Source organism: Otolemur garnettii, unplaced genomic scaffold (genome assembly GCF_000181295.1).
Source record: "Otolemur garnettii isolate 467f Iridium unplaced genomic scaffold, OtoGar3 scaffold00024, whole genome shotgun sequence".
NCBI classification, from domain to species: domain Eukaryota; kingdom Metazoa; phylum Chordata; class Mammalia; order Primates; family Galagidae; genus Otolemur; species Otolemur garnettii.
Genome location: NW_003852419.1, coordinates 11,507,964 through 11,522,544, shown reverse-complemented (window position 1 = coordinate 11,522,544; position 14,581 = coordinate 11,507,964). Strand labels below are relative to the sequence as shown.

The 14,581-nt window shown below is 36.5% G+C and overlaps 1 protein-coding gene across 1 annotated transcript in view; it reads left to right on the top strand.

Moving 5' to 3' along the window:
* ASB3 (ankyrin repeat and SOCS box containing 3) overlaps positions 1-14,581 on the top strand; it is a 117,249-nt gene that overhangs the window by 37,210 nt on the left and 65,458 nt on the right. Inside the window, exon 3 of the mRNA XM_023512074.1 lies at positions 6,533-6,691. Coding sequence (XP_023367842.1) covers positions 6,533-6,691 — 159 coding nt within the window. The remainder of the gene's footprint in view (positions 1-6,532; positions 6,692-14,581) is intronic.

Below are 14,581 nucleotides of genomic sequence, written 5' to 3'. Positions count from 1 at the left end.
TATTTTACATATTTTCTCCTGTCTTTTTTTTTTTTTTTTTGGGATTCTCTGTGGGTTCTGGTTATTAAACCTTTGTCAGAGACATAAACAGCAAATATTTTCTCTCATTCTGAGGGCTGTCTATTTGCTTTATTTACTGTGTTCTTGGCTGTGCAGAAGCTTTTTAGTTTGATCAGGTCCCAAAAGTGTACTTTTGACATTGCTTCAATTGCCCGAGGGGTCCTCCTCATAAAATTTTCGCCCAGGCCGATTTTGCTGTATTTTTTTTTAGTGATCATCATCATGAAGTAAATTGGATAAGTCTAATTTATGGGTAGTACATACAAAAGGATTAGAGTAGGAGTCAGGAAGTAGGAAGTAGGGTTTGTGGAGGCTGAGGAAGCAGGCAAAGGAATTATTTTAGGAGATGGTGACATTTTGGGGCTTAGTCTTCTGTGAGTTTGGTTGTTTTCTGTAGTATTCTTAAAGTTGGAAGTAATGTTCAAAACTCCATGAGATTTTAAGTCAGATTAGAATGAGACATCAGTGCTTCAGTGAATATCCTTATGCATGTATCTTTGTGAACATAGTTGAGCATTTCTCTGGGATGAAATTTTAGAAGTGAAACTGGGGGGTCAATACGTTAGGGTTCTTTAGAGAAACAGAATCAACTGGATATATACTCTCTATGTAGGAGTTTATATATATACACACACTTGTATATATACATATATATAGGTATACATGTGGAGAGATATATGTGTATATATATAGGTATAGATATGTAAGAGCAGATAAACTGTAGAAATTGGCTTATGTGGCTCAGCGCCTGTGGCTCAAGTGGCTAAGGTGCCAGCCACATACACCTAAGGTGGCAGGTTCGAATCCAGCCTGGACCCACCAAACAATGACGGCTGCAACCAAAAAACAACCGGGTGTTGTGGCGGGCGCCTGTGGTCCCAGCTACTTGGGAGGCGGAGGCAGGAGACTTGCTTGAGCCCAGGAGTTGGAGGTTGCTATGAGCTGTGAAGCCACGGCACTCTACCCAGAGGGATAGCTTGAGGCTCTGTCTCAAAAAAAAAAAAAAAAAAAAGAAATTGGCTTATGTGATTGTGAAAGCTGAGAAGTCCTATGATATGCCATTTGAAAGATGGAGAATGAGGGAAACTGGTGGTTTAATTCACCTTGTGTCTGAAGGCCTGAAGACCAGGGGAATAAATGGCATAACTGACTCTCAACCTGAGGCCAAAGGCCTGAGAACCAGGAGCTCCAATGTCCAAGAGCAGGAGAGAGAATATGGACGTTCTAGCTCAAGAAGAAAGCATGAATTCTTCTTCTGTGTTTTTGTTCTGTCAGACTTTGAACAGATTGGATGATGCCTGTCTACATTGATGAAGGTGGATCTTTCTTAGTCTACTGATTGAAATACTAATCTCTTCCATAATTATTTCCACAGAGGCATCCAGAAATAATATCTTAGCAGCTATCTGGGCTTCCCTTAACTCAGTCAGCTTAACACACACAATAAATCATCACATATGCCAGGTTAAAATATTAATAGATACTGGTAAATTGTATGCTGTGTTAATTAGGACTCTCAGTATTGAGTAAAATAAATTTAGTTCAAACTAGCTTAAACAAAGAAGGGAATAGAGTATCTTAGAAAATGCTGAGTCTGAGTGGCAGTCTGTTTAGGCATTGCTGGAGTTCAGTGTTCAAAACAATGTTATTAGAACTCTGGGTCTCCCTTTCTTTCAGCTGTACTTTGCCCTGTATTGATTTTATTCCCAGGCAAGATTTCTCTTTGGACATTCTAGACTTACTTCATTTTAAAAGAGTTGCATGTGTATTCTGGATATTAAGCCTTCACTGTTATCCATGTTTCAGATATTTTACATATTTTCTCCTGTCTTTTTTTTTTTCTTTTTTGAGACAGAGTCTCACTATGTTGCCCTTGGTAAAGTACTATGGTGTCACATCTCACAGCAACCTCAAACTCTTGGGCTTTAAGTGATTCTCATGCCTCAGCCTCCCAAGTAGCTGGGACTACAGGTGCCCACCACAACACCCGGCTCTTTTTTGTTGCAGTTGTCATTGTTGTTTAAAAGGTCCTGCTGGATTTGAACCCACCTGTCTCCGTGTATGTGGCTGGCATCCTAACCATTGAGCTACGGGCCCCGAGCCTCTCCTGTCTTTTATTACTTTTCATATGGTTTTTGATTTCTTTTAATGCCTTCAAATGTCTTCCTTTCCACTGACTTCTCTGCATCTTATATGCATGATGAAGTCTCTCTTAAGACTTGTCTGAGCATTTAGTATTACTAAATAAAACACAAGATGATATAAATTGTGTAAAGGGTTTGACTATATAATCTACCTAAAATTGACATTTGTCACCCTTGTTATTGGCACATACTAAATTTGTGTGGCTTCATCAGATTCTAGCTCAGCTGTGGAGAAAATGTTATGATCTTGATATTTAATTTGTCTCTTCTACTGGAAACTATGTGGTTTTGCTTTGCCTGTTAGAGGTTTGTAAAAAAAAAAAAAAAAGGCTTAGCAATTTACTACCCATCACTACCACTTTTATAAGAAGCAGTAAGCAAGTTTATCATTTGTAAGTTAAAAGACACTTAGTATCAGTAACCTTTGGGTGTGGTATCATTGGCAGAGTGTTTAAGCCAACTCTTGTCATTACTGCACAGGCGTCAGTGACTGGCGTTGGTCCAGCTATGAGGATCCTAATCCTTGAAGTGTAGCTAGGAAAGAACTCACAAGTTGTTATGAAAGATCTGAAGCTCTCATTGTGTTTGTCTAGTAGGAAGTCTTTAATATGCTTGCCATTTAAAGTTTCAGTAAGAAGATGAGAAGCAGAAACCACTTTGCCTTCCATTGAGAATAAATAGAGATTAAGGCATTAAAAAGTGAGTGTAATGAGCTGTTTCTTTCAAGAAGCCCTCCAGTAGGGAAAGGAAGAGAGTGAGAGGGTGGTGCTTGATGGACCAGTGTATGATAGGTTAAGATCTCTTTGGTAAAATTCACACATCAACTTAAGCAAGGCAGATTATCATTGGAACTTTAAAAACCAATTTATATTGGGTGCTGGAAACTTTCTTCAAGTGATATTTTGGAGACTTTACCAATTTTTTTTTTTTTTTAAGACAGTCTCTGTTGCCCTTGGTAGAGTGCTGTGGCATCAGAGCTCACAGCAACCTCCAACTCTCGGGCTTAAGCGATTCTCCTGCCTCAGCCTCCCGAGTAGCTGGGACTATAGGGATCTGCCATAACGTCCGGCTATTTTTTTGTTGCAGTTTGGCCAGGGCTGGGTTCGAACCCACCACCCTCGGAATATGGGGCTGGTGCCCTACCCACTGAGCCATAGGTGTCCCCCCGTATATAAATATTGTAATGGTTAAGTATCTATCTGCATTTGTGTTTTATAAATATTCAAATCAGATAGATGATTTTGTTGAACCCCTTGAGGGTTCTGCCAGCTATTTTATCCTTGTTTTACTGTTATGGAACCTTGAGCCTTAGGGAGTGTTAAGTAATTTGCCCAAAGTGTAATCCAAATTATAACTACAGATCCAGGATTACATCTTAAATATAACACTAAATGTTATCTTCCTGGTCCAGTGGTTTTAAAGTTTCCTAAATATATTTTTCCCATAGATAAAATCTTTCAAGATTTCAAAGTAGCAGTAAATTACCTTCAGTATTTCTCATCACTTCCCTGATAGGAAAGGGATGTCTCTGTTGTTCATCCTCAAATTCCTGGTTCACAGGATCCTCCTACCTCAGCTTCCAGCATAGCTGGGACTATGGGTGCATGCCACTGTGCCCAGCAATTTTCTTTTCCAGTTGTACAGAGCAAATTCTTTTTCTAGAGGCAGGGTCTTGCTATATTGCCCAGGCTCAATTACAAGTATAAGCTATGGTGCCTGGCTTTGACATACCCTCATTTTTTTGTTTTTTTTGAACTTCTGTAATGCAACACTAGTCTAGGTCTCTAGACTTAGACCTAGTTAAAGACTAGGACTTATCTTCCAGCGTTTTTCTCTCTTGGTCTCTTGTTGTTGTGTAGATGGACTCTTCTCCCTGATGGGCACCCTTCTCTCTGCATTTCTACCAAGACCACATTATTCTACTTTTTCTAAATTAAAGACATGGTTTAATGTGTAGTAAGTCTAGGCTACCCTCATGTTTATCTTTTTTCCCTTAAATTCTTTGTTACTCTTACCTACATTATCCCACTCTCATCAACTTGAGTTACTTTACTAACAAACAGTTCTACTGGCATTTTGATTAGAATTGTATTAAATTTATTAATTATTTTGGGAAGAATCAGCACCTTTATAATATTGAAATTTCCCATTTAGGAATTATATCAATTATACATATATGTATATTCATAGTATTTTTGTTGTTTGTGTTCACAAAACTGTAAGTTTGGCCAGGCGCGGTGGCTCATGCCTGTAGTTCTATTTTGTACTCTCTATTTTGAAAGGCTGAGGCCAGCGGATCCCTTGAGCTCAGGAGTTTGAGACAAGCCTGAGCAAGTGTGAGACCCCATCTCTACTAAAAATAGAAAAACTAGGTGTTGTGATGTTCGCCTATAGTTGGAGCTACTTGGGAGGCTGAGCTAAGAGGATCTCTTGAGCCCCAAAGTTTGAAGTTGCTATGAGCTGTGATAATGCCATGGCATTCTACCCAGGGTGCTGGAGTAAGATTCTGTCACAAAAAAACCTAAAAAACAAAAAGCCAACAACAAAACCTAAGTCTAATACTGAAAATAAGAGTCATGTCTGACTAATCTCTGACTACTCAGAATAAAAATTAATTTCTGACTAATCTCTGAAACATTGTGATATGGACTTCTAAAAAAAATATGACTACCCTGTCTTACTGTTCAGTTTTTGCACATGCTGTAAAGTTTGAAGCTATTTGCTTTGAATATATGTATGTATAAACTGTTATTTGAGTATTACAGTTTGGTTTACGTGTTTCATCAGTGAGTTACAATTACCAGAATTATTATTTTTTATTTCATACTTTTTATTTAATTTTTTCAGTTTTTTTATTAAATCATAGCCATGTACATTAATGCGGTCATGGGGTACAATGTGCTGGTTTTATATATAATTTGAAATGTTATCATCAAACAATTACCAGAATTATTTAAAGTAGATGACTATTTTAGTCAAGTGCATTAATTTCAATTCTAGTATTTTAAAAAATATATTTTTAGAACTTTTTTTTTTAGGGGAAGTTTGTCTGTTATATTTAGTACTACTCTCAAAAATACCTTCATCACCAGAGCCTGTAGCTCAGTCATTAGGGCCCTCACCACATGCTCCAGGGTTGGCGGATGTGAACCCAGCCTGATACTGCTAAACAAAAAAATAGTTGGGTACTGTGGCGAGCCCCTATAGTCCCAGCTACTAGGGAGGCTGAGGCAAGAGAATCACTTGAGCCCAAGAGTTTGAGGTTGCTGTGAGGTATGATGCTATGGTATTCTACTGAAGGTGACAAAATGACACTCTATCTCAATTAAAAAAAAAGAAATATTTCTATCTCCTTAGAGCCTGTCCTTGTGTTAGGGGCATAGACTTTTATTGTTTTGGAAAGGTAAGAAAGTCCCTCTCAATATTATTTTTTACTCTACAGTTTCCAAAATTTTTATGTAGGTGTTATTTACATAATTTGAATGTTACCAGAACGTTGAGGTGTTTTTTAATAAACAAATATGCACCAGAAACCTTAAATTAACTCACAAATTCCTTATGAATTGTATGCCACTGTTTGGTTTCATTGAATTGCATTTATTCTTTGAGAAGTGCATTCTTCATTAACTATTAGACTATATAGTCTTAAGTTAGAAAAAGAGTACTTAAAACTGCCTTCATTATTAGTTGAATACAAGGAAGTAATGATGAATAATATAAGACCATGTCCCTTATAGAAACTAAAAAAAAAATAAAATTTATTAATATTTCAAGAAATCTTAGTTAAGCCAGTCTTTGGCACTGTATCCTCCTCAGTTCTTGCTTTAACTTTACCTTTCAACACCTGGCACTCTCTTTCCTTAACACACCAAAAATTAGAGAAAAGAGGATGAGAGTGAATGGGCGGGATTTGTGTAGTGAGATACCAAAGAGCTGGATATCTGGAGAAATTTTTTTGATTTTCTAGAGCAGCGGTTCTTAACCCATGGGTTGCAACCCGTTTGTAACAATGAAAATACATCCTGCATATCAGATATTTACATTACAATTCATAACAGTAGCAAAATTACAGTTGTGAAGTAGCAACGAGAATAATTTTATGGTTGGGGGTCACCACAACATGAGGAACTGTATTAAAGGGTCACAGCATTAGGAGGCATTAGGAAGGTTGAAAAACACTGTTCTAGAGAGTTTTAAACTGTGAGACCTCTCATTTGTAAATTACTTGTATCTTAATATTTCATTAAATTCCTCTTGGGATCTTTGCTTTTTAAGCCTAAGGAATAGAGGCAATATCTTCTAGTTGATGGATTTTTATTCCTCTATAGATTCATCTGAAAATTACATCAAGGCAAAGACTTTTGAAGGCTTCTGTGCGTTACATCTTGCTGCCAGTCAAGGACATGGGAAGATTGTACAGATTCTTTTAGAAGCTGGGGCAGATCCTAATACAACTACTTTAGAAGAAACTACACCATTGTTTTTAGGTGAGTATTCTATTTGTGCTACAGATATAATATTTTTTATTTTATTAAGTTAAGCTTAATTTCTTCCTGAGCTGTTGTACTTACAGTATGTTCTTTTTGAAAATGTTATTTCACTGCTTCTTTGCTTTTGAAACTGAAGAGGTATTTTTAAAGGTTTCATTTTTATTTTCTACCCTATTTAAAGTTGCAAAATTTGTTCTGAATTGTAGTCACCCTCATTGTTTCTAAAGACCAGGTGTTTCTTAAATTGTAGCAATAGTTACAAGGTTACCTGCGAATGTTTTATGTTTGCTGTTTCTTCTTTAGCATTAAGACATTAAGAAGCTTTTATGGGAGAAATCACCAACTAATCCTTTAATGCTTGTTAATTTATTGCCTATATGGATCACTTTTCAAACCTTATTATTTAAAACTCTTTTAATTCCTTAAGGATGACAGCCAAATTCTGTATGACACACTTTCAGTAACTAGCTTTATTTTCTTTTTTCTCTCCCTTCCTCCCTCTTACTCTATTTGTTTTCAGGGACGTTGTATCCCATAAAGTTTAGTGGAAAATAGCAAATGAAGAGAGTAAGACATTTAGAATGGAATCAGTGTATCTGGACTACAGTTTGGGTCCTGCCACATGTAATTTGTATATTCATTTGCTGTATATTTCAGTTTCCTCACATATAAAATGGGACTAATAGTACCTACCATAGTCTTTGCCATTGGGCTGGGAATAAAATGAGATGAGTAGTTTTTTCTTGTGAACTTAAAAATATTTATTTAAAAAATTATTCACAGTAAAAATTACTTTACAGTATGTAGTTATGTGAGTTTTGATATATGTATAAAATTCTATAATTCAGTAATTGAGATGTAGAACCTTTCTTTTTTTTTGAGACAGAGTCTCACTGTTTGGCCTTCAGTAGAGTGCCATGGTATCACAGCTGTGGGTGCTGCTCAAGATGTAGAACCATTTTGTCATTTCCCCAAATTTCATCATAGTACCTATTTTTCATCAACCTTCACCCCTCCCCCAGCTACACCCCTTACAGATGCTGATTTATTCTCATCCCTGACATTTATTTTTTGCAGTGTCATGTATGTATTTGGAATAATATGCTCTATGTAATCTTTGAGACTGACTTCTTTTACTAGCATAATGCTTTTGAGATTTACCTGTATTTTTGCATGTATTAGTAATCCATTCCTTTTTATTGCTGAAAGTGTTGCAGCATAGCTATACCACAGTTTATCCATTCACCACTTGAAAGACATTTGAGTTGTTTTCAGTGTTTGGTGATTATGAATAAGTCTGATATAAACATATGCATTCAGGTTTTGTCTGAATACAAGTTTTCATTTCTATTGGGTTAATACAATACTTAGGATTGCTGTGACATATGGCAAGTATATATTTAATTTTGAAAAATAAGTTGGGAGTTTCTTTCCACCAGTTGGCATTTTCTTCAGTAAAGTTTGAGAGTTTCATTTGCTCCATATCCTTGCCAACACTGGGTGTTACCAGTTTTTTCTTTTTCCCTTTTACATTTTAGTTCATTCCAATGGGGGGTTAGTGGAATTCACTGAGGTTTTAATTTGCATTTTCCTCATTGCCACTGTTATTGAACATCTTTTCTATGACTATTTTCCATCTTTCTTTTTTTTTACATTACTTTTGTGTTTAGACATTTTTTGAAATAATTTCAAACTTAAGGAATTAGTAACAGTGCAAAAATGCCTATATGCCTTTCACCCAAATTTTGTTCTTTTTCCATGTTTGTCTTTAATTTCTTCAGAGTCTCACTTTGTTGCCCTCCAAGTAGTGTCATGGAGTCATAGCTCACAGCAATCTCATTTGGGCTCAAATGATCCTATTGACTCAGCCTCCCGAATAGCTGGGACTACAGGTACCTGCCACAATGCCAGCTATTTTTATAGACGGGATCTTGAACTCCTGAGCACAAGTAATCCAACTACCTCGGCCTCCCACAGTGCTAGTATTACAGGCATGAGCCACCGTGCCCAGGTGTAATTTCTTTCTTTATATTTATCCATGCGTTATTTTTTCTGAACCTGTTGAGATTAAATTGTAGATATGATGCCCCATTAGGTGTAAATACATTAGTGTGAATTTCCTAAAAGCAATAAAATTCTCTTATATAGTAATTGTACAATAATCAAAATCAGGAAGTTGACATTAATACAGTACTATTATTTAATCTATAGACTTTCCTTTTTCTCTTTTTTTATTGCCCTTGGTAGAGTGCTGTGGCATCACAGTTCACAGCAACCTCCAACTCCTGGGCTTAGGATTCTCTTGCTTCAGCCTCCCGAGTAGCCGGGACTACAGATGTCCGCCACGATGCCTGGCTATCTTTTTTGTTGCAGTTTGCCCAGGTCTGGGTTCAAACCGACCACCCTAGGTATATGGAGCCAGAGCCCTACCCACTGAGCCACAGGCACTGCCCAATCTATAGACTTTCTTCAGTTTTTCTAGTAGTTCCACTGATGTCATTTATAGCAAAAGAAAAAAAAATTGTTGATCTAGGATTAATTCAGGATTACTTGTTACATTTAGTTGTCATGTCCATTTAGCATTGTTTAGTTTGGAGCAATTTTTCAGTCTTTTATGACTTCACATTTTATTTTGTAGAGTATCTTCCAATTTGGGTATGTCTGGTATTTCTTCTTTATAAGGTTCAGGGTGTGCATTTCTGGGAAAAATACTCAGAAGTGACATGGTATTGTAGCACATCTTAGGAAGAATATGAGCCAGTAATGGTAATACTAATTTATTAAAGTACTTTGGAAGTGTGAAAAGTATTATTATATAGATGTTTCTTGGTGCCTTTGGTGTAAGAAGGTTTATTTTTCCCTCACATTTACATTTATCGCACTTTGGATATTCTGTACAAATACAGAGCAAACATTTATTAAGGTTTAGCTATATGGAGTTTCTATTCTATTCTATTTACTGTTTTCAAAGGATCATCTATATAGAAGAGTAAAAAATAAAGTGAATTTAAAAGTTCAAGATTTTAAAAGAAGGGAAAAATCAGTTACCCTTGAATGATAGAGGAAAACGTCATCTGCAGAGGACTGTATTAGTAGTTAGCAGTAGGGCTGGGCACAGTGGATCATGCCTATAATCCCAGCACTTTGGTGAGATGATTGCTTGAGGCTGGGAATTTGAGACCAGCCTGGGCAATATAGCAAGATCCCATCTCTACAAAGAATTAAAAAATAAATCAACTAGCTAAGTGTGGTGTTGTGCACCTATACCCCCAGCTATTCAGGAAGCTGAAGCAGAAGGATCGCTTGTGCCCAGGTATTTGAGGCTGCAGTGAGTCATGACTGTGCCACTGGGTGACAGAGTGAGACCCTATCTCTAAAAAGAAAAAAAGAAGTAACAATAACATTCATTGAGTAGAGTGTATAACTTGCAAGCCCTTGTGGGGTATTTTACATGAATTAGATCATTTAATTTTCACTATGGTTATGTAGCTATTATTTCCATTTTTATAGATGAGGAGACTGTAAAAAGATAGGATTTAAGATGACTATTTTTCTATATGAATCTTGATCTTGCTGTTTTCTGTGTTTGAGGTAGAGTAGCATTTCCTGAACTGATTCAGTACATTGGTCAATGCATATTCATTGACAAAAGGTTTCCTAATCACATGTGTTTGGGAAGGACTATCCCCCCTGTATAGAAAAACATGAAAACATTATCCGTATTTTACTGTGTCCACCCAGTTTGAAGTGTCCACTGTACTTTTTACGTTATCCCATTTTAGTATCTTCGTACCTCTGTCACTGACTGTGGGTATTTTATTTATTTGTTCTCTTGTTGATTAACCAAGTGAAGGCACTAAAAAGAATATTCTACCAGAGTAAGGAATTTCAGTCATCTTGTTCACTGTGAAATATGTACCATTAATTATTTACTATTATAACTCTCAAACTCAGATCTGTGCCTGAATGTTCAGTAAATTGTTGAATAAAAGAATGAAGGTTTCTGAGAAGACCTCTCATAAAACATTTGTTTAATCCAGCACTTTTGAAATGTATTCTTTTTGTTTGTGTAACACTTAGAAATTCCTCCAGGAGCATTAATGTTCCATGGGACTATTTGAGAATTGCTCTTTTGGTTTAGTTTTAGTTTTATAATTTAGTTTTAGTTTTATAATACTATTAGTTTATAGTTTTATAGTTATATAATAGTTTATAGTTTTATAATACTATTATTAGAGTACCATTTATGAAAATCAGTATTGTGCTTACTTATGTAAGTATTTGAAGGAAATTGGAAATACAGAATTATTAGTGGTTTATATTTTAGGATGTAGTTAACTTGCAATTTTTTGTGTTAAGAAAGAAAGACCTGCTCAGATAATTCAAACCAGTGAATAGCTTTAAATCATTTATTTTTAGTATTAGGCTTTATTTAGTTTCTTTAATGGCAAATTTACCATTCTAATTACACTTTGTATTGGCTAATAGCAGGTGGTTTAAGCCCAAAGTAAAGGGCAACATGTAGTACTTTTACATGTTCAAGTACTGCATCGACTGCATTGTGTCCTTGTAAGGAGGGTAGTAGGATATTTTTAAAAAGAAAAAGAAAGAGATAATAAAAGCCTTAGCTTTTTTAGGAGTATGATATAGAAGAATGGACATATGATTCTTCAGTTTTCTGGGCTCCATTGTCTTTGCTGCCCCATAGGTATTATGACAAACTTTAGCGAACTACCTTGCTTACCTGTTTCTATCTCTTTTAAATAACAGTATGGGGATCTATGCTTCAGTCTTTAATGGGAGAGGTTCTTTAATTAAAACAAAATCCAGAACACTTCAAAGTTTGCCTCCGACTACAGATAATAATATCTAGATGAGGAAGAGTAGCTAGAACAACTGGACTAAAAGTGAGAAAGGGGGGACTATACATCTAGCGTAGCTTCCTTTCCCATATGTAAAGTTATCTTTCTAAACTGGAAATTTGGAGTGTGTTGTTTGGGGTATTTTGTTCCCTTCTGGAAGGGAAGCTACACTCCTTGCATATTGTAGGAGATCTGTCCTGATGTCTGTCTGTTACTACCTTGTCTGTTAGAGGCTACAGAATATAAAACCAGAGAAACTAGAGGATTAAGGGATAGAAAATGCATACAGAGCTATGGGACCTTCCTAGGCCACTGGAAAAGTCATTGATATTAGTGGTATGTGGGGTATGATTATGACAATATTTAGGGCTAAATGTAGAGAGCCAGAAAGTCTACTGCTCTACCATTTATACTGGGAATATTATCTCTACACACAACTTAGCAACTTTTTTATTTTTTTGAGTCTTGTTCTGCCCCCGCCCCCCGGCTAGAGTGCCATGGCCTTAGCCTAGCTTACAGCAACCTCAAACTCCTGGGTTCAAGCAATCCTCTTGTATCAGCCTCCTAGAGTAGCTAGGGCTACGGGACCCCATCAAAACTCCTGGCTAATTTTTCTACTTTTAGTAGAGACAGGTTCTCACTCTTTTTCAAGCTGATCTCAAACTTCTGAGTTCAAGGGATTCTACCACCTCCGCCTCCCATATTGCCAGGATTATAGGCTTCAGCCACTGTAGCTGGCCAGAACTCACCAATATGCTAATAACAATGAAAAAGAACTCTTTAACTTGATGACAGTAAGAATCAAAATGAGATAACCCACAAGAAAGGGGAAATTCAGGGAGAGTCTCCTCATCTTTCTACACGAATACTGTCCTCGAACACCTGTTTTTTTGCTTTTTGTTTTTTTGAGGCAGAGTCTCACTTTGTTGCCCCTGGCAGAGTGCTGTAGTGTCACAGCTCACAGCAACCTCAAACTCTTGGGCTCAGGCGATTCTCTTGTCTTAGCCTCCCAAGTAGCTGGGACTGCAGGTGCCCACTACAATGCTCGGCTATTTTTTAGAGACAAGGTCTCACTCTGGCTTAGGCCGGTCTCAAACTCATGAGCTCAGGCCATCCACCTGCCTTGGCTTCCCAGAGTGGTAGGATATAGGCATGAGCCGCCTTGCCTGGCCATTAGAACATCTTTTTGCTAACACGCAGTTTAGAGTTTATGTTTAACAGGGTTTCTGCTTCCTTTTTAATTTTTTCTGCCTTTGCCTTCTCTGCTCTCCACTCCCTTTCTCTTCTTCCCCTTGCTCTGTATGCACATACCTAACAAACATTCTAAGGTTAGGCTTGTAAAATTGCTTTAGAAATAAAAATATCCTTATTATAGCTATAATATTAATAGATTCTAAGTGAAAATCCAACTGATTATTTAGGAAATAGCTTTTCTTACTGTGTTTTATATATGTGTGTGTGTATGTATAAACTGATGAATTGGAAGCACAAATCCACCCCAGTGTGATTTCATAGACCAATTTCTATGGGAAATGTACAGCATGCACTTTTGGCTTTTGATGGATTGTTTTTCATTTTTTGTTCTTTTGAGTTTGCTTATTTTGTATAACCTTCAATGTTAAACATAGCAGTAATGTTTAATAAGAACAAGGTGTTTTATAAACAGTGTAGTATGAGGCTGCCTATTTCAATATTTACCTGTAAGATGTGTCCTACTTTAGTTTACGTGGCATATCCTTTAACTGTGACTCTGCTGATATATTCCAAAATTGAACAAACATGTGTTTAACTTTTCATAGTCTCTTCATGGATAAGTGATCATTTATAAGGCTATTTTTTGAGGTGCTAAAAATTTTGAGGTTTCACCTTCATATATCTTAATATATATTATGTTAACTAAACTTGTTTTTGGAGTTATTTTTAGATTTTGCAGCCGAAAGATTGTATAAAGATATAAAGATATCTTAGGGATTGTGCTTCAAACATTTTTACGTGTACATTTTACTTTATAGAGAGAGTAGTTTGAAATTATGTATCTGCCCTTGATGGGCAAGCCTCACTTTATAACCATTCTGATCATAGACTTTAGTTATGAAATTAATAGCAGGACAGTCATACTTACCTAGTTATATTCTTAAAATAATTGAAGATTTTATATCCTTGCCTGTCACATTGCTACAGTGAAGGGATCCAATGAATATATGCTGTAAATTGGAGTTAGGATGGTACTTTAATAGTTCTGCTGTCTTGGGGATAGGTAAAGCCTTGGAAAAACATAAACCTGAGGATACATAGAATAAATTGACAACAATGGAAAAATAATCCCTTGTTATTGCAGTAGTGTTTCTTTCCTAGTGCCACCAGATGTCAGTGTAAACACAGGACCAGAAAAATACTGCACTATGTGATGCTTTATGAACATTCTTTTTTGCTTCATGAAAGAGGTGGGGAAAAGTTTTACATAAACTGGGTATACAAGGCCTAACAGTTAAGTTTGTGAACTCATCCTAGATGATCACCTTTGAAGTACTCCCCTTTGTAAAGATGTGCACTGATGTCAGTACCTAGTCTACCCTTTAAAGCAATTTTTGAAACTCTTTTTCTAAAATGACTACCAGAGCTATTGTCATATTACCCTTGATGTCCTGAATGTCATCCTTTCAATGTTTCCTTTATTTTAGGGTAAAGAAAAAAGTCATTGGGGGCCAGATCAAGTGAGTAGGAAGGGTATTCCAATACAGTTGCATGTTTACTGGCTAAAACCTCCCTCACAGACAGTGCTGTGTGAGGTAGTACATTGTCATGATACAAGAACCACACCTTTCTTGTGCCAAGATTTTCAGTTAAGAATTTCTTCACCGTTTCTCTATTGATGTTTACTTGGTCTGCTGTGCTTCTCACACTTAGTTGATGCTTTTAATGCATAATTCTACAAAGTTTTGGAATGTTTGTGTCAATTCTGTTCACTGCTGGCCACCCTGACTTCTCTTCATCAGACACATTCTCTCCCCTCAGAAAATCTTTT